The following is a 26,973-nucleotide window of genomic DNA, read 5'->3' as shown; positions in this document are numbered from 1 at the left end:
GTGTGTTTGTATTTGCAACCTCTTTAAGACCTTTTCTGGCATAAACACTGACCTTGTCTACACCATTAGTCCTCATGGAGACCGAAACCTGGCCCTAATAACCTAATTTCTTAGGGTTAGACATTAACTGGTGACGGTTAAAGTTAAGGATAATGCTAGTTTAACCCTTAAACACCTAACCCTCAAAATGTCCGTTTTTATTTTAATTATAAAATGTCCTGTGAGTAAGTGCTTTTTGGTGTATTAACAATTTAAAATGAAGGAAAACAAAAGGTTTCATTTAGAAAAAAACAGCAGTTGTTGTCGTTGAACAGGAACAACAGATTTTGTGTGTTAAATTTGAAATTTGAAAAGTATAAAACATTTAAAATAACATCTGTTTGAGTTTTTGTCTCATTGTCCAAAAACAGGCCAAAAAATACAGGCGTTTTTCCAACTCTCTCCTCTCACAATTATTTTGTGGGGACCTAAAATCTTACGTAAATGATTACATTTAAAAGGTGAAGACATGTTTTACAGTTAGGTTAAGGTTAAGTGTCAGGGTGAGGATTAGGATTAGGATTAGGCCAGTAATAGTTGTGGTTTTAGAGTCAGAGGAATTTGACGTGAGGTCACACTGTGAATGAAATCAATCATCAGCTGATTAATTGTTCCACTGTTGTTGTTCTTTCATGTATGGAAAATACTCTAAATACATCCCATAATAATGATACAGTCAGTGTACATCTTTAAATAGTCATGTGGTTTCCCCTACGTTCGCCATTGATTCTGATATCTCTGTGTTAAGCTTAATTATATTTCACTACACAAATTAACTGGACATTTACAGACTCTAACAAAGACACAATCACATTTTCATTGAAGCAATAAATATTATTTATTATATATTAGTTGTTGCGGAAAGGGAGATGGAATCTCTGAGAGAGACAGTTGACCGTGTCCTCAACACCGACTCCACGTTTGTCCTGCGTAGGCCTAGACTACGTACATTAAGCAATGCAGGGCATGAAACAGTAGGTGGCGTCGTAACAAACAAGAGAGACAGGATTTCAAAGACCCTGGGGAACCCCTAGCTTAAATGATTAACCTCTTATCCGCCCCCTCTCCTTTGGTAACTCGGAGGCGAGCCACTCCACGGTGTGTAAGCGTGCCTCCTCCCAGCTGTACCTGGGCTTGTATCCCAGATCCTTCTCGGCTCTCTGGTAGGAGAAGGTGAACGGCGTGTTCAACATGGTGAGAAGCTGCCGGTTCAACGGCGGCACGACTCGCACGACGGGTCGCAGCAGCGCGCACAGAATCTCCACAAAGAAACAGACGACGTAGAGGAGGCGGAGGGGAAGCATGAGTTTCTCCTGAATGCCGAAGCCCAGCGGTGACATCACGGCGTGGTTGAAGTCGGAGTAGCTCACGGGCGGTGTGTCGTCGGCGATGAAGTAAAACTTCCCTCCGATGAGGTTTCGTTTTTGTGGATCTTTGAGGCCGCGAGCGGCTTGGAGGTGAGCCGCCGCCACGTTGCCCACGTAGACGGGATTCACAAGCGCGTCGCGGCGAGACATTCGCAGCAGGACGTCCTTGTTCCGTATCCCGTCGCCCATGTGGCCCAGCAGGAAGCGGCAGCCCTCGCCGAAGATGTACATGGGTCTGAGGGCACACGTGGCGAGTCGGCCTCCATTTTGTAGCACCTCGCCGTGAGCGTGCAGCGTGCACTGCTCCGCCTCCTTCTTGGTCTTACTGTAGGTGAACTTCAGAGTGCAGTTATAGATCGTGTCCTCGTTGCCGTTCACGATGGGTTCACCTCTGGGGTTGGGGCCCATCACCTCGATGGTACTGGTGTAGATGAAGGACACCACGTTCTCCTGGATGCACGCCTCCAGAAGAACCTGGGTTCCTGCAACGATATAGGTCAGGTTTGTTTATATAGCTCATTAAAATCAAACGCTTGAACTGCATTTGCATGTGTAGAGCAAAACAGGATTTTAAACTGGCTTTAAAGACATCAGTAATCAGTGAGGACCTCATGTTTGGTAGGAGAACATTCTAGAAGTTTGTAGCAGCAACAAAACTCATCAATTTGAAATGAATGAATGAATGAATTAATTTCATTCAAAACTGAAGTTTTCTTCATACAACTATAATTTAGTTTGAATAAACTTGATTAATTTGGTGTTACCAAGTTTGTCAACCATTTTCTTTTTTAGATTCAAACATTTAAAGCTGGAACTTTGCAGGTCCGGTTGCCTTTTTCCCCCATTTTCTCTACAGAGCTCCCCCTACAGTTTCGGAGTACATATTATTACGACACCATCCTACACATCCATCCATTTCTCTGCTTCTTTTTAGCCGAACGTCTGAAATAATGCTATCACTGCCTTGATCTTATAGCCGGTAGCCGTTAGTGTTTCGAGAGACCCAAGACTTTGAAAGACTTCCAGATCCTGACGGCCCTGATCTTGCAAGGCTAGCTGGGTTCTCACAGGTTCTTGAAATCGTTAAAAGTTTTTAAAAATTGCTCTAAATAAACATGGGTCATTGAAAGTCCCTGAATTTTGTGCCAGAAAGAAGTTAAGTTAATATTTAGGTAAATGTCTCCCTCTGCATGCTTGATGTACGTAATCTAGGTCTGCGCAGGACAAATGTGGAGTCATAATTACCAGCGGTGTTTGGACACCGTCCACTGTCTCTCTCTCTGTCTCTACTGTTGACGTGAGATTATGTGCAGAACAATAAGCGAGTAAAGTTAAACAAGAGAACAAATGACGACATGATGCCTGGGAAATGAAAATTCCAAGATCTCTGTCTCACCAAAGACAAATGACAAATACCGACTTTGACCAAGATCCCAAAAAGGACAATCACTTGTCCAGATGCAGAGCGTGCTGCAAATCAAGACCATCATGGACGAAGACAAGCTCTTACAAGTTGTCCTCCCATCTTAATAAGTTGTGTCAGCACATTCGGTCCTGGAATGTCCTTGAATTTGAGGGAATTGGTCCCGGAAAGTCCGCTAACAGACAGTAAGGGGCAGTGGAGGCATCTCCCCAAGACAAGACATTTAAGCATCACAATGACTCTGAAGCTGTTAAATTAGGGTAAAAAAATCCTGCAAAGTTCTGCTTTTAAAGTTTAAAAAGTGTGAGGTTGAAGGGACAGAATGACCTTTGACGTTGACCCCGTGAATTTCTCTGTACTCCACCGAGTCGTTCACGTCGATGATGGACGCGGTGTGGAAGACGAGCGACGCGCCTCGACAGACTTTTCTCACAAACTCAGCGTCTCTGATGTCGCCCTCGAACACGCTCAGCTTTGTGCTGCCTCTGCAGTCTGACACAAAGTACAACGAGAACAAAAATGTCACAAAAAACCCTGAAAAAAATGCTTCATTATTTCAGAAATAAAATTAAAATCAACTATACTGGTATAAAAATGTGTGCTAAAATGATCACAGCTTCTTCAATCAATGATTCATATAGAACTTCTTAAAAAGTTTATAAAGATTAATTACGAAAGATGTATTAAATCCCCATATCCAGATTCTTGAATAATTAGTAAAGAAAACCACTACATTTAAATTCATCAATAACAATAATCACTATTAATGAAGTTTTATTGAATCTCAATATTCAGATTTATTTTTTAAGATTTTTTAATCCTCTATAATCATAGTGATCACTAAGGAAATATGTATTAAATTTACCAATAAAGCTTTATTGAATCCTTATATTCAGGTTTATCAATGTTGATATATTTGATTTATTGAATTTGTTTGTATCAGGGACAATGTAATACATATTTCAATACACATTTTCATTTATTGACTAGATTTATCAAAAAAAAATGTCTTTAATTCTTTAAATCAGATATATAAATACACTTTTATTAAATCCTTATGTACGGCTTAATTATTTTAGCTGATTGAATCCCTATATTCAGGATTATTAATACAGATATACAGTATTTAGTTACATCTGGGATAAAGTTAATTACTTAAGATGAAACAGATTTAAACACTTTTTAAACACATATTGATAAAAATTATTAAATGCCTATATTGCTAAAATGAATGTTGACATTTTTACCCTCCAGTGTGAGTAAAACCTGCGGCTGCACATGTTTGTCCAGCAGCCGAATCTCGGCCATCTTCTCTTCCTCCAGCAGCAGCTGCACCAGCCTCTTCCCCAGGAATCCACACGCTCCCGTCACCACACACACGTCGCCTCTCAGAGACATGTCTTCTTCTCCCAGTGTCCCTGTCTTTGTCCACAGATGAGTGTGATACCGTTTGAATCTGTGGCGGAATGACAGCGTCGTCTCAGTTCGTCGACTTTTTGTTAGTAAGCCCAGAAAACGGGATTGGCTGTGCTACACAAAATGAGGGATGGAACTTTTTCTTTGTCAAGGACAGTTGCTGTTGCTGGGAGATACAGTATGACAACTTTTTATCTGGATGTTCAGGGAGTGGAGGACAAAACATGTGACGCAGGTGGAAAAATAACATGAACAAACTTCAGTCAAATTATACAACTGACTCTCAGAAGTGGATGAAATACACAATAAAAAATGTCTCATTCCACCATTTCTAAAGTGGAATTATATATAGATCACAATAAAAAAAGAAGTAGTTATTGTGGTATTGGTTTTCTGGATTTTAAATAAAATAATGTTTCATGGCATTATTAATCCCAATTTGTGTGGCTACTTCCTGTTAAAATAGGCTACTTCCTCTTCAGATAATTTACAGCAGTTTTGGGGATTTAAAATACATCAATGTTTCATTGCATTTTGAATAGTTATTCTTAAAGAAAAGAATACACCGTTTTATTTTATTGCACGTTAGTGGTAATTAATATAAAATGAAATGCATCCATACAGGAATAATGATTTGTGTGGCTACTTCCTGTTAGAAAAATTAACAGCAGTTTCTGAGATTCTTGTTTCCCGGAATACAGATCCAGTAGTGACATTGCCACCAAATCTTTACAGAAATCCCAATTTGTGTACTTCCTGTTAAAACAGGCTACTTCCTGTTAAAAAGGCCACTTCCTGTTCCAATTGGCAGCAATTTGGGGGATTGTACATAAAGAAATGTTAGACTTAATTTGAGTTTTGTATATGCGTAAATCAAATCAGGGTTCCCGGAATGTATTTGGCCACTTGAGAGTTATTTTTGAATTGAATTGAATTACTTTATTCCTCCCCCAGGGGGGAAACACACATTCACAACAGCTCAGTTAAGAAATGAGAATAGAATAAAAATAAAAATAAAAATAAAAATAAAAATAAAAATAAAAATAAAAATACAATACAATACAATACAATAGTAAGAAAATTAAAATGTTTGTGTCTTGATCCCTCAGTTAATACTGTAATTTCTCAATAATCCAATTATCTAGCTATAACTTATAAAACGTGTCATCTACAATACTATATTTTTGCTTCCAGAGATCAGAAATCAGCAACATGTTACACTCTTTATTTCCTTTTTTTGAACACTCATTTTCTAACATTTCCCACAACATCAACTTCATAAAGTGCAGAGATGTGAGAGTTCAAGGTCCAAAGATTCTGTTATTTTAAAGGAGAAGAAGAGTCAGTCAGATCTGTTACACTAGTAGATTGAATACTTTGCACTCCTGAGTGTTGGATCAGACAAAAACAACAAGATGAGACATCTCAAGGTGACATGTGTCACCAGTGGACTTCATTTGATTTCCAGTGTGCAGTGATGAAACGCATTTATTCAGTTTTAATGGTTGCGGTGGAAACTCTGAGTATTGACCTTTTGGTTACAAGCATTTTCTTTACCATAGGCAGCATATAACAGTTTTATGTGGGCGTTTTTTTTTCTCCTCTAACTGAGCCACACTTTTGTTTTTAGCTCAATGTTGACAGTTTATTGCAGGTCATGTCACACTGTTATTTTAAACAATTTTTTATCAGGAAGTCCTTTATATAGATATCTATTTCACAAGGAAACCTCATCAAAACAGTTCTCCATTCTACAGTTCCGTTCCATTTTCCTTCTCAATAGCTTTATTGTTAAGTAAATAGCAGTCATTTTTGCACAGTCCACATCACAGCTGTCGTCAGTCTGTCTGGCGTCTTATCTTGAGGTGAAGGATACATTTTCAAGGGTAGTTTCAATGTTATTTATGTTCATCAGACTATTCAAGGTGTGTGTGTGTGTGTGTGTGTTTGTGGTTGTAGCTGCAGAAGGACTTGTTGAGGCTAGTTTGGCCTTGTTGAAGTCACTTGTCGCAGTTAAATGTCCCTCACCTCAACCTTTTCAGTTACAAGTGTGTTGGAGAAGCTACGGTTTGCATCAAAACTAAAAAATTGCACTACAAATTGATTGTTGCTGATTTTGTGTGTTTATCTGGTTGAATTGTGCTGTATGCCCTTATATTTTTTACACACGTTATTACTCTATGTTCTGCCTCCTTATTTTATGTCTTATTTTTCGAGTAAACAGTCATCTATTTTTTACATTTTTTACCTTTCTGTGACCATGCTTAAATCTGTATCTTTGTCCCTGAGTTGAGGCTGTACATGTTTAATGTTTCAGGGCAAGTTGAATTCTCTGTTATTTATATTCTGTGAATTATACATCTTTTGTTGGCTGTTTGTCCTAAAAGTAGGTTGGCTAGTTTTTTTTTTTTGCCTGCCTGTTTTACTGCTGCTCCCCACTGAAATGCTTACTTTATACGTTTCCTCAAACTCTCATGAACATAACATCGTCATTTCACGTCTTATTTTAATACATTACTCACATATATGACCTTTTAAAAAGATGCAATAAAAGTGAAACAAATGTAAGAGTAGCATGCTAATATTAGCAAGCCAGGTGTATTTCCCTCCTTTTTTTGCAAATTGCAATATTCCTTGTTTGATGGACAGAATTTAATGATTGGCAGATAAAAACTTAAGGCTTTTACAGAAAACTTTTATTTTACAGTATGAACTAAGCAAAAAAATAACACCGACTGTAAGAAGTGGTGCTATTACATGTTATTATTATTATTGTTCATTTGTACAGTTTAATACTTTTCAAAACATATTTAAATACCTTTAAACTCAAGAAGATCAGTTAAAAAGCATTTAATATTTCATGGCTATGGACTCATACATTGCAAACGCAAAATACAGAATATCTACAAATTTAATAAATCTTTTAAAACAATTCACCCAATTAAACATGGATATTATGTTGAGTTTGTTTATGAGGTCTTGAATAAAAAAGAAGAAGTAGCCGCATCATGCTAATGTTAGCAATTCACAATAATAATTGTTTTTGTTAATTAAACTCAGCAAGAGAAAATATATTCTACCAGAAAATGCAGAGCACACACACACACTAATGGTAGAAACAAACATAAGCATCAGCTGATAACTTGAAATTAAACAATGCAGCTTGTTTAAAAAAAAGAAAAAAAAGTAATTTTATTAATATAATTAATTTATTAATTGCTGTTTTTGAGTGCAAAAATGTAACCTAACTTATGTATCCATTAAACCATTCCTTTAACCTTATTTTAGGACTTAAACATATTTATTGTTTACTCCTGTTACTTCTTTTTACATTTTTTATTCATTTTAAACTAAATTGATTTCCCAAAATTCCGTCTTTGTGTTGTTTTTAAATATTTGTGTGTTGGAAAAGTGCTCTTCAGATAAAACTCTGCTCTGCGCTGGTCTTAGCACTTGGCCGTGGGCAGTGGACACTCCTGTATCTGAGCCTCGTCCACTGAACCCTCAGGCAGATGCACCGTCATGGTGCAGGCTCGAATCCCGCCCAGAGGCTCCAGCACGTTGAACACTCGCTCCCACACATCGTGTTCTGGATCGTACCGCTGCACAATGTCCACCATGCACCTACTGTTCCACGAATACCCTCCCACCACATAGATCTGCCCGTTAAACACGGTCACTCCCACGTCGCTCTGGCCTCGAGGCATGGCTGCCACCATGGTCCACTGGTCCGTCTGCGGGCTGTAGTATTCGCAGCCCAGGACGTCGTCGTAGTCGCTGCTGCCTCGGAAGTGATTCCCGCCCATGACGAAGAGCTTGTCCCCGACGGTGCACATGCAGTGCAGGCCGCGCAGCTCCATCATGTCGGCGCGGCGGCTCCACGTGTCGGTGGTAGGGTCATAACACCACAGCTCCTTCTGGAAGGTGTCACGGGTGATGCCGCCTGAGTGACAGAGGAGAAACCAACAGACATTAGAAACCAGAATCACTCAGTCATCTTCTACCACTTTATCCTCCACATGGAGGACCTTTTACTTAGTACTTGATTTCTTGTTAAGGGTAATGTCCACTCCTCCCTTGTCAGAGTTTTGGTCACAAGATGAGAAGACACATGTCTAACTTGCCTTAAAAGTGAGTCCTGTACGACATTAACTACTGTCCATAATGTCTGTGAAGGTTCTCAGTCCTTCAGGTCATAGTCATCTTCTGTGGTTAGCTGTAGGTTTCCGGAAGTTGTTTTATTTGTACGTTTTCAGCATGAGCTGAATACAGGATGTAAAGATGATGGTTTAAGTTTCAGTGCAGCAGTGAGGAGTCTTTGGTTTTCTTGGGTGTTTGTGTTTCCTGCCTCTTAGTCCGACATGTGAAACTTATAAAGTGTTCTTTCACCACAAGAAGCTGATTTCCTGTCCAAGGTTGCTGAGAAACCTGCCCCGAGATCAGGCTGTGAGCAGCTGCTGGGAGTCTGACTGCGACTAAACGGGAAGTGGTTTCTCATAGATAAGACAAGCTGTATTCAGTTCAGTTCATCTTGTCAAAGTGGAACTGCTTGTCACTTTTTATATACTCTTTATCATGACTGTTGGACCCCGCCCATATGAGTAGAAGAAGGTCGAGGAGGTTTTGTGACATTTTAAATGAGGTCATAAAAACATTGCAAGTTGGTCTGCTTATGTGGTCAGGGACGCAAATGCATGCACGAGTTTTCGGAAAACACCTCAAGACCATAAAACAGACATGTTTTATGGTCTTGTACTAAAACATTTGACTGTGTACAATGGTATAGTAAGTAATAGTAACTTAGTTATTTCATATTTTACAAATTATTAATAAAATAAGCCTTCAAAAAAGGCTAGAGTTCTTCAAATTCTACTGTTTTGGGGAAAGAGCTCTGCATTTAAAGCTTCATAGCTTTCCTACGCCTACAGGCTCCGTTCGGACTTGGTATTAAATAATGTGTCCTGGGAGATCCAACCCTATGTGGACATCTCTAAGTATGACTGTTCACTGTATGTGTCTACTGTGACCACATGAATTTGGATCTGGATTCACCTGAGACATACACACCGATGTTTTTCCGACTGAACACATGTATCCAAGGTGAGAAGCATGTGTTCAAATACAAAGCTCTACATGTGCTGCTGTAACATGAAACACCAGAGAAAGACATTGTGTAACAACAATGTAAATATTGTGGAGCTGGCAGCAAAGTAATTTACCCAGAGGCACAGAGAAGTGTAAAAATACTGGAAAACAGCAATGGGTCAAGTCTCCTTGAAGGTCAAGAATGTGGTCTGAGGTCTGAAGTCACCCGTAGGAACCTGAATTCCCATTTTGCGTGCCATGTTGAGGTTTTGCAACCAGAGGTTCCCAGACATCACATGCAATCAGGCTTCTCCTTTCTATTTTCCTCTAAATGGAAGCATAATTTACATCAACATCATGTTCTTGTTGAAGAAGATCCAGAAATTAAGTGATTGAGAGCATTAACTCCTCCGGAAAATGTTTAGTAATGATATAAATCAAGCTCATTTTTTCAGACTGAGTTCATCTTGCAACCAAAAGTTGTGGCTATTCAAGGATGATCTTGGAGGTCTTCTTTGGCCTGATAAAGTTGCAACCCTTTCCACCTTCAAACTTGCAGTAAGAGGTAAATAAAGGTTGTCAAAATTTTTAGACAGTCATGTGTGAGTGTGTTTACCTGAAATGTACATGAGGTCTCCATGGACTGTTCCAGCATGTCCATAGTGAGGCTCCATCATATTGGTCACAAATGTCCACTCGTTTTTCTTCAGGTTGTAGCACTCCACGGTGTCTGATCAGAGTGTGACATTGGGGTCAATGTTCAGGCTATTGAAGCACAGCTCCTGTCTGTCCAAAGGCAACAAAAGCAATTCTCACCGATCTCTCCTGAGGTGTTTCTTCCTCCCACAGCAAACAGTTTCCCCTTCAGAGCGCTGAGATGGAAGAAGGTCCTCTTCTCGTTGAGTGACGCAATCTGGAGCCACTTGTCGAAGCGCGGGTCGTAGCGGTAGGCGCTGTCAATGGCCGTCTTACCTTTTGTGTCGTATGTGCTTTGACCTAAAAAGTAAATGAGGACCAGAGATGCTGTACGATAAGTATCTGTATTGTATCCTACTAAGTACTAGTCAGAAATAACTGGATTAGTTAATGGACAAAGACGACAACAAACTTAAACTCAGCAGCTTTTTAACATATCGTGTTGTAGACTTGTTACTGTTGATCGTGGTTAACATCTTTGTACAACTTTGGAAAAGTCCCATTGGGCCATCAAGAAAAATGACAACCTCCCAGTCTTTAAAATTGCATCACTTATATATGGCAGTTAAATGTTTTTAGTGTAAAAATGTTACTACTCAAAGATTTTAGGTCATCTGAAGGGAACATCGTTTTGAGAGTGTTGAAGCACTGACCTCCAACAATGAAGAGGAAGCCGCCTAGAAGAGCTACGCCATGTTGGTAGCGTGGCGCCTCCATGGGCTGTAACGCCTTCCAGTGGCCCGTCTTCTCATCGTACAGCCTCAGCTCTCGGCTCACCACCAGCTGCTGCCGCATGACGCCGCCCAGTGCCAGAATATGCGTGGAGTCTGAGCGTATCTGTGTGCGCTCGGTCTGCAGCGTCGGCTGCATGAACGGCATCATCTGGTAGTTGCTGGCCTCCAGCAGGAGGTTCACGCAGGCCGTGTCAGAGCGCATCAAGGAGTCGGTCCCTTCTTCGTCATCCTGGGAGATCTGGATGAGCTCACCGGGGCTCATCAGAGGGAAGCGAATGTGGCGCATTAAGGCGAAGACAGACGAGCGGCGTTTGGTGGGTTCATGATTCACCCAATTCCTGGCGATGTGATAGAGTTCCAGTTCAGAGAAACCTTCCAGTGAGTTGCTGGCCAGAGCGTGTGCCACGCTGGTCTCAGAGAGCTGGAGGTATCGGCCACTCTGAACCATCGCAGAGAGGTTCTGGCTCAAAAACTCACCTAAGTTTGAAAGAAAGAATGATACTTTTTCACTTGTTTAACCAAAAGCACTACCAGTACCATGAAGTGTATGAGTGCTTAATTCCATTAAAGATGGAATTCGGAAGCTGGATCTAGGAGTGATGTCACCCTCTAGTTCACTGCGCTCCAGTTGAGAAGTTGGAAAAAATAAAATGTACCTAAACATAACATAACAGTGTAGCAGTTAAAAATTAAAAAGTACTATAAGTACGACTGATTTAATGTGAAAATAAATACAATGAGTTTCCTAACCCATGTAGAGGAGTCCTCTGTTTACGCAATATGCAGTCTCGCCATTAGATGTCACTAATTCTTACACAATAGACCTAGATTGATATTGATTGATAAGTGAAGAAAATGTACTCTTTTTTTTCAGGCCGATTCTGAAAAACAAGCTTGTGTTCACCTTCATGTATGTATTTACAGAGGTATAACACAGATTTCACCTTTGCTAACATTGCTAGTAACCCTTACCTATATTCAGCTGAACATCCTCCAGATGCAGGTCAGTTGCGATGTGTTCGATTTCCACGCAGTTGTCAATCATGATCTGTGTCGGTGAAACCACGTGGATTAAATTGACTTAATAAGAAACATCTTTCTTTTTTTGGCTAACGTCTGACTAGCTTGTTGTTGCTGTTAGCAAGTTTGTTTGGTGGTGGTGGTGGTGGTGGTGGTGGGGGGGGGGGGGGGGGGGGGTTCTACTACTATTGCTACTACTAATTATACTACTACTACTAATTGTCACAACATGCTTTTTGATCTGTTATTTTGTTTATAGTATTATTTACAGAAACCAGTTCTGCCTGGTTTTCTGGTACAGAAGTGTGAGGTTTCATGTAAAGCCCTGGTGACCTTATTTCCTCAGACGACTATAGAAACTCTGTCACTTCTAGTTTTCAGTCTCACCTCGTGAACAGTCTACACACTGGTTCATATGAAACTAAAGGGTCAGATATATATAGAGTGTGGCTGAGCCCATTGTTGCAGCGTATATGTGTCGTATGTTCACATAAAACGACAGGATTGTAATGCAGCTCCATGTTTTGCTCTTACGTGGAGGAAACAGAAGTTTGCCCTGCATGAACCAACAGATGAGCAAGTTTTCTTGTTCCGCGTCAGGCGAGGACGGGAACACGTTCTTTAAAAGGTTTCGTTTGGTTCAGCGAAGTGCGAAAGTGTGAAAGCAAACTCGGACCAGCCGAATGTTGCAACCCCCAATCGTACAGAGTCTAGCAGAGACCATTAGGTGTGAAAACGACCTAAGTTCTGCACCATCTGGAGACGATTATTTAATCTTTTCTGGAGAAAGGTGTGTCCTTGAACGATAAACTAGTCCAACTGAAATTACAAGAGCTGAGTTCTGACCTTCATTGTTCTGGATTATAAAATGAAAACCTCTCACCTCACTGCTCAGAAGCTTATTACAGAAGCTCAGCACGGGCATGACCTGCAGGAAGTTTGCAGCCTCCAGCGTCTCCTGGAGATTCCCCATGTCAAGGCAGACTTTGGACGTGTAAATGAAGTCGATGATGTTCTTTAAGCCTAACTTGGTGACCCCGTGCAGCTTGATCTCCCTCATCTCTTGTTCTCTCATGCCTCCTGCGCAAAGAACAGAGAGAGAGAGAGAGAGAGACAGCACAAAGGAGACAAGTGAAATAAAAGGGTGCACGTTCAGCAAAATACATGAAAGGCAAAAGACACGAGGGAAAACACGTAAAAGAACCAAACCAAGTCATAAAGACTGGAGTTAATTGTCTGAAACTGAAAGAGAGCACTGACTTCTGCATTTTAAATGACCACATGTACTGCAATAGTGAATATCAGAATGACAACACATGCTTCCTCCTATATAGGTCATGTTTCTGTTTCTACACACAAACGATGTACAGTAGCGATGTTACACACACACACACACACACAAAAAGAGTTCACGTTTTAAAAGTGGTGTAAGAAAAAGAGCCACACACCTGTGAACATTGCTTTGAAATAGTCACTGGATGAGGCCATGATGACTCGGTGGACGGGGAACTTCTCTTTGCCGTCACCTGGAACCAAGACGACATCGCAGAGAGTCTCATCCGCCCGAAAATGGTCACAGCCCTGTGAGACAGGAGCGGGAATGAAAGGACACTTTCAGATTGCAGATTAGGAAAAAGATGGGGATTAAGCTGTCAAACATCTCCAGGAGGACACATCAATAAAAACGAGGCAAGAGTCAATCAGAATTACTACCTGCAGCACAGCCGCTCCATGGTCGGTGCTGCCAAACACCTTGGAAAGCGGTCGAGGAGGAAGTTTGGGCTTTGTGGCTTTGTCGGGGCGTTTGGGTGGCGTTAGGGCGGGAGCAGGTGCAGGAGGTAGAGGTGGAGGTGGATCAGGGACAGGTGGAGGAGGCCTGTCATCTGTAGTGGCCGAGATAATTAGAGTCACACTTCAGGTACATGGACTGAAACATTTAAGATGAAGTTATTTGAGGGTCCCAATCAACAATGTACATTATTATTTGGCCCTTTTATTAGGTACACCTGATGAATTCAAGTCAAGCCTGTAGACTCGGTCATGGTGACCAAACTGAGCATCAGAATGTGGAAGAAGGGCGATTTAAGTGACTTTGAACGTGGTTGGTCTGAGTACGTCAGAAACAGCTCATCTTATTGAGGTTTTCACAAATAATCCTGCCAACTTCATTTTATGCATGTGTTATTGAAGCATTTCCAGTACAAGATAAAAAACTAAGAAAATAAATTTGGCGACACTTCAAAAAAAAAGTCTCTGTGGGTCCCGTCCTATAGTCTCTGGGACTGACTCCTCTACTCCAGTCCTACCACAGACCACAAATACAATACATCTGCCAGCATTTGGACACAGATCTCTCAGCAATGTATGAACGTCTCTGTTTCCTATCAGATGAGTTTCTTTATAGGAACATATTCAAAAGGGTCTCACACCTTGGTGAGCAGGTCTTTCAGGCGGAGCAGGAGGTCTCTCCGGTGGAGCTGCAGGTCTCGGTGGATCCCTGGACTGATGCCGGCTGCCCAGACGAGACAGTCTGCGGCTCAGCCTGCCCGGCCCACTGTCCTCCCCATTTCCCCTGCAGAAGAAGAAGAGAAGGAGGAGCCATGGTGTGAGAGATTTTACCGACTGAGTCATTCTGGTTTTCAACAAGGTGACCACAGTGATGTTGTCACGTGTTTCTCACCCTGTTAAACACGTTGTAAACTTGTGTTTTTAAAAAGTGCTAAATGATTCAAAGGCAGATTGTTGAGGCCTGAGGAATTTTGAGAATTTTTAAACATATTATTTGCAATTTGCTCGTGACCTTCTTACAGCCCACATCCCTTCCTGTTAGGTATCAAAGTTACTGACTTAAAATGGTCTGTGACTTTGTCTTAATTTAAACATCTTCTCTGGTATGAAGGGTTTCATTCTTGATATTTGTCAGTTGCTTCCTCAACGCAGCTGACCGAACGTCTGTTTGTACCACGTCTCCTCCATGTGACTGTAAAAGGAGGAACCAGTGAACTGTTTTCATCCTATAACAGGTTCTTTTGAAAGTGTTTTGAAACTGTTACAACTCTAGATCTAGATCCTTTACAATAAAGGAAACACCCGCAATGAGTTTACACTACACATAAAAAGGCAATGTTTCAGTCTTAGGTGTTTTTCTAAAAGAATTTAAATGAATTATTTATGCAGTTATTAACCAGTATATTAATTGGATACAGTCTGCAGGAATCCAAATGACAAATATGTAACACAAATATAACATCACCCTGTTCAATACCCATATTATCCTGCCCTTTACAAACATGACATTTTGTCATTTGTTTGGCAATCACAACTTTAAAGTGCTTTTTCAGGGTTAAGACCTGAATTTGGGGTTAGGGTTAGAATTGGTAGAAACAGTAGAAGATGTGTGAGTGAGTGAGTGAGAGAGTAATGTAGGATGGATCTTCACCCTCATCATAATATATGATTTAACCCCCAGCCATCAGTTTAATTAACTACCCTCTTAAGGCATTAAGGACAAAAATGTCCACTTCCAAAAGAAAACACTGTAGAAACCAAATTAATTTTGTTTTCAACTTTTTCTCTGCAGAAATCCCTTAAACAACTCTAGCCATGCTAAAACTAGCATTTAATATTCAAACATTTTGAGTATTTTAACCCTTTAAATGCCAGTTTGATTACTTGTGTAAGTCACTGGTGTTATTCATGAAAATTACTAAATACAAAATTAGTCATGTTATTTTTCGTATAGCAAATGTTGGTTGTTGGGTAAAACTACCATTTTATCACCTGTTACATTAAACACAGTGACCTTTGACTTTACCACACTCAAGCTCCTTCTCATCTGACCTATTACGGTGTAATAGTGAGACATTTAAGAGAATCAAGTGAAAGAAGGTTGAAACACACTGTATGAAGTTGTGCTACTTTACTATCATGTCCTGCAGGAGCTTCGCACAGAGCCGTATCTAAAAGATGTACAAACGGAGGGATGACGGCTGTCTACCTACCTGGAAGAAATCCTCCTCAGCAGCCCGGAACCGAGGCCTCCCTCCAGCCTGTTTGTCTAAAAAACAAAAACTACGAACTCTGGGAAGGACGACTGAGCACAAAAGCTTTGCTGCACTTGCACCAGCTGTTTGGAGAGCTGAAGCGTCTGAGGCAGCATCACTGCTCCTTTAGCTCAACCGAGACTTCGCTCACTTCCTGTGCTACTTCTCCTTCCGCACCTTGACTGAAACCTGACCACAACTCAGTGACGCTGTAGGTGAAGCAAACAGAACGTTTGAAAACATGTTTTAAAGTGTTTGTAAAAACAAAGTTGCTCATACTTACATTTTATGGTTTTTTCAGTCGTAGTTAAAGGTGATTAATGTAAGAAATGTAATACATAGACATAAATTGCCCATGATGTGTCACCAGAGATTGAAAAAAACATTTTAAAATGAAATTCTAGCTCCACTGTACAGTATTTTGTATCAAAATATTTACTGTAAATCACTTTCAAAATTGCCTTTATGACACGACATGGAGTAATTTTGTTTCATGCATAGCAGTTTTGTACCTCAATGTCATTCACTACTGTGTTGTAACCTCATACTCCACCATTCACAGTAGTTTTGGCTGTTATTATGGGCTATTTAAGCTACCATTTTTGTTAGAAATGTACCCAAATAAGGTTGACTGTAATGACACAATATTTACAGTAGCTTAGTCAAATTCAGGGAGTATTTTTACTAAGCTGAAAGTATTTTGATACATGGTATGGCTGAGTATGAGTTGGGTAGTTGTTCTGTTCCTGTCCTGATGATAAACTGCCACACGAAAGAACTATATTTTAAAGCAGAACTATATTTCCATAGCTTCAGAGTCATTGTGATGGTTAAATGTCTTGTTGCGGGGAGACTGGGGGCTGTCTCCACTGCCCCCTACTGTCTGTTAGTGGAAAACCAGAACTTGCAAGACCAGGAATCCTCAGAGTCAGGAGGTCTCGCAAAATCTGTCTGTCTGAGCTATTTATTAAGTATTTATTTTTATTTGTTTAATTTTCTACACACTATGGTCAAATTTCCTCAGCTTGAACCCGATCACATACCCTGGTATATACAGTAGAACAGTATTTCTGATTTTTCTTAAGTACCACGAGAGGAAGCTTTTGGTACCACTGGTGTATGAAAGAGAAAATGACAAATAAAATCTTCAGCAGGTGTTTATTAAATCACAACCATTGGCAGCATCTCAAACCATAGTATATGTCATTATTTGTAACTTTCATTACATTCAAACCCAAAAGAAGTTTTTTTTCTTTTTTGCAATGACTGCTTTGATTCCCTCCAATCCAACATTCACTAAAACCTTCACCATGTCCACCTGCTAGATCTTCCACCATCACTTCCTCAACCTCTCACACACTCACTCGTTCATTCTGGCATGAACATGTTCTTCATGTCATGTTTTATAAAAAGTTTTACAAAAGATGCCTTTACGGGGAAGTGTTGAGTGGAACATGTGTCACGTTGTCTCAACACAGTCTTTCTCAGTGGGCCAGTGCTGCCCTCTGCTGGTCAGAGTTTAGAGGTCTGAACAAGGTTCCTGTTGATTTCAGACACGTTCCTGCAACCTGAAAGAGAGATATTATGAGACTTTAATGATTTTAGTGGAGACAGAATGATGTGCACAAAATTATACATAGAGAACATTAGTGAGTCTGACTCACCTGATAAAACCATGGAGAGACGGAACTCATCGTTTAAGATTTGCAGAACGTCCCTCACTCCCTCCTCACCCTGAAATATCACACAACAACCACAGTCAAGTACAAACACACACACACACAAATCATTATCTCTAACCTTAACCAGTTCCTCACAGGTTCTGACTCATTAGGACCAGGTCTCTATGAGGACTAATGGTCCAGACAAGGTCAGTGACAGAGTCATATATCAGTGCTGTTGTCTTACCTTGTATGCAAGGCCCCACACTGCTGGACGGCCAATGAAAACACACTTGGCTCCCAAGGCCAGTGCTTTCAAAACATCACTCCCTGTCCTGATGCCTCCGTCCAGATAAACCTCGATCCTTCCCTGCACCGTGTCCACGATCTCTGACAGTGCATCAATCTGCTCACAGAAACGGAGGTAAAGATGTAACGAGGTCAGTGTAAAGTCAAGGTCATACTTGTAAACTGAGTGCTACCACATTCTTTGCAACGTTTATCTCGACTACTTTGAAACATTCCAAAAACTGTGGTCAGCGAGTACCGTTGCTGGGCCGCCGTCCAGCTGTCTCCCTCCGTGGTTTGACACAATGATGCCCTGGACGCCGTGCTCCACGGCCAGCTCGGCGTCCTCCTTGGTCAGGATGCCTTTGATGATTACAGGCAGTCGGGTGATGGACTGCAGCCAGTACACGTCCTTCCAGCTGATGGATGGGTCCAAGGTGTTGGCCGGGATCCCATACTCCTCTGGGACTGCAGTCTCCTGTTGAAGCAGGGACCACAAATATAAAACTGGTGAATATGTCCACTGGATTAACAAATGGACACAGAGCTACAACGGATTCGCCTTGGAGTACACTAAACTGTCTGATATTAATATTTACCTGGAACACTCCATCAAAGTTCTTGACCTTGAGGTGAGGCGGGAGCTTGAAATGGTTGCGGATGTCGTTGCGACGCTTCCCGGTGTAGGGCACGTCGACGGTGAGGACCAGGGCCTTGTAGCCGAGTGCCTCGACACGGTGCACGATCTGCTCTGACAGCTTCCGGTCCCGGTAGACGTAGAGCTGGAACCAGCGGTAACCGTTGGGTGCAGCTGCCGCGATCTCCTCCACTGAGCAGGTGGAGTAGGTACTGGCGATGTAGCAGGTGTTGATTGCCTCTGTGGCTGTGTAATGACATTTCATTGAATTTAATTTAAAACCTGAATTACCTTTAATTTTAAGGGTTCTGACCTCATGTGTTATATGAGTTCTAACTTCCAGCTCTACGTCAAGGACTTTTTTTTAGCCAAGATTATTCACCAACTATATTTGAGTTTTATTCCTGGCAATTCTCATAAATTCCTGTTAATTCCCATGTAAAGTTTCCAATTTAGAAAATTGTCCGAATTTTGCAACCCTAGCACAGACAGGTCCTCACCTCGAGCTGTGGCCACCTCTCCTTCATGCCAGGCCAGGCAGTGAAAGGCAGTGGGTGCAATACCAACTGGAAAACTGATTTCTGTTCCCTGCACTGTGGTGCGTGTGTCGCTCACTGACACGTCCCGCAGGATGCGAGGCCTCAGACGGATCCTTGGAATGAAGTATATAAATAAAGTGTCAGGGGGATAGAAATTGTAATGATGTTTGTAATGATGTTGAATGTGTGGATTAGCCATTTTTTTCAATCTTGTTACCTTTTGTAAGCCAGTAGATTGTCGTCCCTGGTGCAGCATTCGTCGGCTCCAGCTGCGTAATAGTCCCAGGTGGCCTTTGAGAGATGCTCCTTTGCATACTGCTCAAAATCTGTCAGACAAACTAAAGGCATCTCTGCACAGTGACCTCCCTCTCTGTGGGGGGAACAGAGATCAGACATTTTAACTACTGACACCAAACCACTGCTAGTGTTGCTTATAAAACATAAACACAGAGAGAGACAGAGAGATGATATCTATAATCCATCTATTAGTTAAGTTAAGATTAGTTAAGTATGTCTATCTGTTAATAGGCTAAATAGAGATTGTAGTCTAGCTTCAATTTGTGCTTTTACTATCTCTGATAATAATTATGAAGTCACACCAAATTAACTTACATAAAACAGTGGGGGTTGAGATGTTTTCAAGAAGGTTCCAAACACTTAACAGCTAGAAACTTTAAATTGTATAATATTGAAAACAACAGTTACAAAACAAAGACAACAAGAAGAAGGAATAGAAGAATGAAAACCCCTGCAGGACAACTCACAGGTGAGAGCAGGTGAAAATCCAGACGTAACAACTTATCACAGGTTCCAATAACAAAAGGCAGTCAAACAGGCAAAAATATTACAAAGAAAAATGGCACAAAAGTTACAAACAACTCTCCAAAACCAAATAACACGAAGAACACGAGAAACAACAAAGACAATGTGACAGGGAAAGAGAGGAAAGTGCATAATATAGAAGGAACTGAGCAAACAAATAAAACTGGTTCACCTTCTTCCTGGAGGCTCAACTGAGCAGAAGCAGAAGCAACTCTCCTGGAATCTTAATTTTGAGTTTGTTCTGAATTTAGGTTTCAAAACGTGTTCAAATACATAAACGTGGTCAAATACCCACGTCTATGTTTGTCTCTGTGTCCACGCAGTCAGTCAGAATCAAACAGAGCCTGTGTGTGTGTGTGTGAGAGAGAGTGAGTGCTTGTATTTGTTGCCACTTTAGGACCTGTTCCGCCATAAACACTGACCTTGTTAGGACCAGTCGTCCTCCTGAGGACCAAAACCTAGTAGGGTTAGGCATTTACTAGTTATGGTTAAGATTAGGGATAACACTTTGTTTCAGCTGTCCAAACAAATGGAAGTGTCCTCAGAAGAATAGCTTTGCAAACCTGTGTGTGTGTATGTGTGAGTGGGTCCCCTGCTCTTGTTGTGTTAACATAAGCTGGAAATGTGCTGATGGTGACAATGGTCGCTATAGTGACCATGCGGCCCCCGACAGTACATACAGTACATTTACAGTACATGCTCTGTACATACAAAACCCACATGCTAACACATACCATACATGCTGCTGTCATCTAACATGTTGGTAACCGTTTAACATATTTACCCTAACCCTAACCCTTAGGGTTAGGTTATATACATATATATGTGTAAACATCAGATTAGTTGATCCACTTCACATTCACACTAGATTTCAGGTCAAAATAGTTATTTTTATTTTTTGTTTTATTTTATTACTAAAATATCATAAAACAAAAGCCTGATAAATCTCAGTGGGGTTGGGGGATGAAGTTCTGGTTGTGTGTTTGTGTGTAAGTGTGTAAGTCGCTTTGGATAAAAGTGTCTGCTAAATGACATGTAATGTAATGTAATGTTATTGAGCAGCAATAACAACAATTCTGACATGATCAATAGTAGTCGTAAGATCATGTAGCAATAATAAAAACAATGAATAAAGGTTTACAAAAGCACATTCACTGCCCCACAACCCAAGTTAATACAAGCACATTCACTGCCCTCATCCCCTATTTTATTATCTATATGTTTATTTATGTGTTACACACAATATTAATAAAGGTGCATCATATATTACTGACATCATGAAAAGTAAACGTATTTAATTCAGTTCAAAAAGTATACAAAAACCACTTATGTCATTGTAATAGCTTGACCTGTCCAGTAGATGGCTAAGTAGAGCAAATGAAGCCTCAAGAAGCTTAACCCTCCCTTGAGTGGACCAATTTATTGATTGAACCCAAACCCTCACCATAACCTAACCATACAACATGTCTTCACCCTAAAATGTAATGTTATACAATCTTTGTCCCCATAAGGAAGACAAGTCCCCGTAATGTTAGTGTGTAATCACATTTAGGTCCCCACGACATGACACACACACACACACACATTCTCTGTTGTCACCCCATGTCATTGTAATAGCTTGACCTGTCCAGTAGATGGCTGAGTAGAGCAAATGAAGCCTCAAGATGATACAAACTTGCTTGTTGTCCCCATAAGGAAGACAAGTCCCCATAACGTGAGTGTGAAATCAGATTTACGTCCCCAGAACATGAATAATTACTGGAACACACACACACACAGCAGCAGATTGGGTTTTTTTACTCACTGATTACAAATGTTCATTCTCAGCAGATCTTCTCTCCTGACGACAGACTCATAACCTGAGGAATACAATAAAGACACTTCATCACTGCTACTACAAATACAGATATTACTGCAGTACTACTACAACTACTGCTACTACCAATACAGATCAGATACTATTGTGCTACTACCAAAACTACTGCTACTACAAATACAGATACTACTAAAACCACTGTTACTACAAATATAGATACTACTGCAGTACTAAAACTGCTGTTACTACAAATACAGATATTACTGCAGTATTACTACAATAACTGCTACTTCCAATACAGATACTACTGCAGTACTACTAAAACTACTGCTACTACAAATACAGATAACTGCTGCTACAAATACAGATACTAGTGTAGTTCTACTTAAATGACTGCTACTACAAATATAGATAATACTGCAGTACCACTAAAACTATTGCTAATACCAATCCAGATGCTACTGTAGTACTACTACCAATATAGGCCTTACTGTAGTACTACTAAAACTACTACTTCTACTACTACCAATACAGATACTACTGCAGTAATACTAAAACTACTGCTGCTACGACAATTATTTTTTTCAATGTGCTATAGAATTAAATGTTTAATTACATGGGAGTATTGTAGAACAACTACTACAAGTATTACAGTAACAGCAACTAGTAGTACTACAAATAAGTAATTCAAATCAAATCAAATGATTCTGTAATAATTATTGTATGGACACAGTTAAAGAGCCTGTGTTGTGCAGTTTTCAGCCATGAACACTTGAGGGCAGTATAACACAATACAAATTAAAACATTGTCTCAGAGCTGTGCTCAACATCTGTCAAGCAGGTCAACACAAGCAGACTTTAATAAACTTTAAGTGTGTGTGTGTGTGTGTGTGAACATGTTTTTATATTCTCGTGGGGACCACTGATTAAACCTATCTTTGTGGGGACATTTTTGTCCCCATAAGGTTAAAGGGCTTTTTCGGGGTTAAGACCTGGTTTTAGGGTTAGGGTTAGACACTTAGTTGTGGTGTTTAAGGTTAGAGTAAGGGGCTAGGGAATGCATTATGTCCATGAGGTGTCCTCATTAAGAGATTAAAAAAAAAACAGGTTTGTGTGTGTATATATAACCTTTTATAGGAAAACTATAAATGACCTCTGATGTCACACCTGTGGCTTTTGTAAACACAACACACACTTTACAACACTATAGTGTAATTGTAGCAACATAAAAAATCCTTGTTTTATTTTTATAATAATAACAACTTTATTTAATTAACACTTGTAGATACAACAAGATTACAACGTGCGTTACAAATACATGTTATACATAAAATAAATGATCATTAAAGATGTTGCTTTTTATCCTTTATGTTTTACTAAAGAAATACTAATAAATAAGGATCACGTGAGCTCCAGAAAACATAACATATATATAACATAATATAATATAATATAATTTACTTATATAATTTGACAGTTTTATGTGATCAATTTTGTGTATATACTATATATACAGTTAAGGTTAGGCATTAACTAGTTATGGTTTAGTGATGAGGTTTTAGTAGTTCTGCTGTCATAATCTATAGAATTCAATACAGGGTCCTTAAAAGAATAGCTGGACAAATCTGTGTGTGTGTTTACGTGTGTATGTGTGTGTATGTGTGTGTGTATGAATGGGCCACTGTCCTGTGCAGGCGGTGAAAGGAAGGTGGCGCTCTGTGAATGGCAGCTGTGAGCACATTGTTCAGGTGAGTTTCTAGAAAACCTGCTGTTTGTTATTTAACATGAGTGATCCTACACACACACACTTTGTAGATTAGATTATATTAGATTAGATTTAAAGATCGTCTCGTGTGATGTTATGTCACGTTCATGTGTGAGTGGTGAGCAGCTGTCTGTCTGCCTGCCTGTCACCAGGACATAAACATGTCACGACTCCATCACATCGCTGTCATTAAAATGTCTGATAGAGGAAAACATTTGAGTAAAAAAGGTAAAGAGCTAAAATGAATAAAAAGTAGAATCACACACACACACACACACACACACAGTGTAAATAACAACAGAATCATTGTCTTACCTTATACTGAGCTACTTTTCCAGCTTACGGTGAGTGACGGTGTCCTTCTCATGTGACAGGGTCGTGTCAGAGGGTGACCCCCACCCCCGTCCCCACCCCCACCCACTACACACACACACACACCACAACCCCTCCCCTCAAAGAGTGTGGCCCCTCCCACCAACGCGGCCTCACGTCAGCACTCTGACCCTCGGCCTCTTCTCTTTGTGCCAAAAAAGCTCAGGTCAATAGTCTGTCTCTGTCCTCGTCCACTTCTCTCCTTTCTTCCTTTTCTTACCTCCTTGCTTTCATCCTTCTTTTTCTTTTTCTTTTCTTCCTTCTTCTTTTTCTTTAACTTCCCTGTCTTCCTTTTTTTGACCTCCTCGCCGTCTTCTCTCTCTCTCTCATGTGACGTCTCAATCCGTCCTTCATTTAAATCCTCTACCCTTTCCCAATGTGTGTGTGTGTGCGTTTGTCAGTCAGTAACCGTGAGCAAACGCTCTTTAAATCTGACAGTTAATCATAAATGGACATGTAAACAACTTGCACTTATAAAATATATAAACAAAGGCGGATTAACAATCCCAGATAACACAATTGGAACTTGGATTACGACTGCGTATTTATGTAGAACTGGACCCAGGAGAGTTCCTGTTCTGAAAGATAAATAATAGAAGAATCCCATAATTATGACTGAGTATTAGGTCCCTACAACAAAGAAAATCTTTTGAGGATAAAGTTGTAATATTATGAGAATAAAGTTATTATTTAATTTAAATTTAAAATTTAATTACTCAGCGTTTCTCATCTTGTCGCAGCTGATCATCTTTGCTTGATTAATAATTACTTTATTTTCATAATATTACAACTTTTTAATATATATATATATATATATATATTAGGGGTTTATATATATATATATATATGTATATTAGGGGTTTATTCTAGTAATGTTATGACTTTTTTAATATTACAAGTTTATATTATGACTTTTTAAATATTACAAGTTTATTCTAGTAGTATTATGACTTTTTAATATTATGAGTTTATATTACGACTTTTTTAATATTACGAGTTTATTCTCGTAATATTAGGACTTTATTGATAGATCAAATCAAGCACTTTTACTTTGCAATATCTTAATTTGTGATATCATAGTGGAATAGTGTGTTATAACAATTTTTGTTTTCTCTTTAGACACGCCTCTTTAGACTCTTTAGACTAGACACTCATTGGCCCTCGGGTCATGTCACTTTGACCCCCCCCTCACTTACTTACTTACTTAAACAATAGTCTGAGAGTTTATATATATGGTGATAAAAACGTGAGCCACGAGAGACAAAAAGCTACAAAGACTCTTCCACGTTTGCAGCAGTGGCCTCGGTCTCGACAGGTGTTTTGAGGGTCTTTGACGTATTTAACACAGATGTCTGAACCTTTTGAAAGTTTCAGCGCTGTTATGTTAACTGGTCCCAAACCCGTAAGTGATTGATTGATGGCAATGTCACAGCGTCTCTCTCTCTCTCTCTCTCTGCTCTCCACGGACGAAAGAAAACAAAACAAAACAAAACGCCTGGAGAAGTTGTCCAAGCATTTGAAAACACCAGTGGGGGTTCGGGGCGATGCTAAATTAGATTCTCTCGCTCTTATTTCATTACAGCCTCTCAATTGAATTTACTCTTTGTAAAATGTAATATCTTTGGTAACAGAACCGGAGAAGCAGCCTGTTTCTCTTTCTCTCTCTTTCTCTCTCTTTCTCTCGCTCTGTGTGAGGATTTATGTGTTTTATTTTGGCGTTCACACTAAAAGGCTGTGAAGGTGGAGCCAAAGGCTAAATGTGACGAGCTGGACCTCCGTGGGGAGGTGTGGGTGTTACCTGGAACCGAGAGGAGGTGCAAATTGTGTTAATCCACAGCTGGCCGGCCCTCGATGCTTAATATCACAGGGTGAGATCTGGCTCTGGGGGCGGCCGTGTTTCTGGGATGTGCTGGACGTTGGGCTGAGTGGAAAACCTCTTCCACATGGCTGGTGGAGGCTCTTCCCCCCAGGCTGCGGCCCAACATGCTGCAGCACATGTGTGTTGAATTGTCAAGGTGTTATCATGGGCTGGCGCCGCTCCCAGATCCTCCACCTCTGTCTTTCCCAGGTTTATTATCAGACTAAATACAGCTCCAGTCCACAGACGAGGGTCAGCAATCTATAAACTGTGCAGCTGATGGCTGATTAACGCTGGTTACACTAAGGTTCTTTTTTTCTAATGCATTTTAAAAAGAGAAGAAATCACCTGGAGACAGTTAAATACAAATCTGTTGTTTTCTTCACTTTCCCAAACAACAGAGGAAAAACAGGATCCATCCTTAACAAAAAAGGTTTAAAAGGAGAATTAAACCTCAGATTAGAGATTATATATAGACATACATATATACATATACATGCATGTATACATATATATATACATTTTTTAAAGTAAAAAAAAATCACTTAAAACTAATCTGAATAATTATAAATCTACATCTTATTACTTAGTGATTAAGTAATCATTTGTTAATGGTTAAATAATCATTAATTAATAATTATTTAATTATTAATTAAACATTAATTATTGAACTAATGATTATTTGATGCTTGAATTTAATAAATATATATACAGTATATCTTTTTTTCTTGGATTTTTCTGATAGTTCTCAATGATTTTTTTATCAAAATGATTAAAATCTAAAAAACAAAACACTTTATACTAATGAAAACCACTACTGATTGGGTTTTAAAAGTTAATAATAATATTAATAATAAAATATGATGTTGAAAAATTAGAGTTAGATGAAAAAAGCAGCACAAAGAGTATGAAGTGGTTATTGATGAACATTTATTATTATTATTATTATTATTATTAATAATAATAATAATAATAATAATAATAATAACAATAACAATAACAATAACAATAACAACAACAATAATAATAATAATAATAATAATAATAATAATATTGTCAAGATGTTGTTAATATTAAGACACATTAAATATTATTAAAACAATTTGTTTAGGTTTATCATTCAAAAATTTGGGTCAAAATAAAGTTTTTTCCCACTACATTGCATGTTTTTAAAGTTAAATATTCACTTGTATAATTGCAGTTATGACTTGAAACATGAATATTAAACTGGGTGTAAACTAATACTGTAGAAAAAAAACCCACATTATATATTACACAAGTGTTATTACACCTTTATTTGATTTGATGCTTGATTGTTTATGTATAAATACATAAAATACGTATTTTTTTAAAAAATCTAGGTTTTTTTGACACAAAATTCTTCCAAAAAAA

General features: G+C 39.5%; 3 protein-coding genes across 6 annotated transcripts; all 3 read right to left on the bottom strand.

Annotated features, from left to right (window-relative positions):
* Positions 1-852: 852 nt before the first annotated feature.
* hsd3b1 (hydroxy-delta-5-steroid dehydrogenase, 3 beta- and steroid delta-isomerase 1) lies at positions 853-4,333 on the bottom strand. The gene is made up of 3 exons (XM_058653757.1): positions 4,077-4,333; positions 3,157-3,321; positions 853-1,888 (listed from the first exon to the last, which is right to left on the bottom strand). The coding sequence occupies exons 1-3, from the start codon at positions 4,225-4,227 to the stop codon at positions 1,083-1,085; spliced, it is 1,122 nt and encodes a 373-aa protein (XP_058509740.1). The 5' UTR covers positions 4,228-4,333; the 3' UTR covers positions 853-1,082.
* Positions 4,334-5,182: 849 nt separating this feature from the next.
* Positions 5,183-14,411, bottom strand: si:rp71-68n21.9 (kelch-like protein 9). Its single transcript, XM_058653107.1, has 9 exons — positions 14,210-14,411; positions 13,494-13,663; positions 13,229-13,361; positions 12,664-12,860; positions 11,733-11,808; positions 10,680-11,237; positions 10,147-10,326; positions 9,947-10,060; positions 5,183-8,188 (listed from the first exon to the last, which is right to left on the bottom strand). Exons 1-9 carry the CDS (start codon positions 14,409-14,411, stop codon positions 7,692-7,694), a joined length of 2,127 nt encoding a protein of 708 aa, XP_058509090.1. The 3' UTR covers positions 5,183-7,691.
* A 2,556-nt stretch (positions 14,412-16,967) lies between these two features.
* hao2 (hydroxyacid oxidase 2 (long chain)) lies at positions 16,968-23,748 on the bottom strand. 4 transcript variants are annotated; one of them, XM_058622299.1, is made up of 9 exons: positions 23,667-23,748; positions 21,575-21,629; positions 19,166-19,318; positions 18,910-19,061; positions 18,372-18,655; positions 18,032-18,250; positions 17,732-17,890; positions 17,488-17,557; positions 16,968-17,391 (listed from the first exon to the last, which is right to left on the bottom strand). In XM_058622299.1, the coding sequence occupies exons 2-9, from the start codon at positions 21,589-21,591 to the stop codon at positions 17,336-17,338; spliced, it is 1,110 nt and encodes a 369-aa protein (XP_058478282.1). In that variant the 5' UTR covers positions 21,592-21,629; positions 23,667-23,748; the 3' UTR covers positions 16,968-17,335. The 4 variants fall into 4 exon arrangements, with proteins under 4 accessions (XP_058478282.1, XP_058478283.1, XP_058478284.1 ...); XM_058622300.1 differs by lacking the exons at positions 21,575-21,629; positions 23,667-23,748 and adding an exon at positions 19,943-20,037; XM_058622301.1 differs by lacking the exons at positions 21,575-21,629; positions 23,667-23,748 and adding an exon at positions 19,713-19,800.
* Between the last annotated feature and the right edge of the window lie 3,225 nt (positions 23,749-26,973).

Source organism: Solea solea, chromosome 2 (assembly GCF_958295425.1).
Source record: "Solea solea chromosome 2, fSolSol10.1, whole genome shotgun sequence".
Classification (NCBI taxonomy): domain Eukaryota; kingdom Metazoa; phylum Chordata; class Actinopteri; order Pleuronectiformes; family Soleidae; genus Solea; species Solea solea.
Note: the sequence above shows the minus strand (reverse complement) of the source record. Positions and strands in the feature narration are given on the sequence as shown.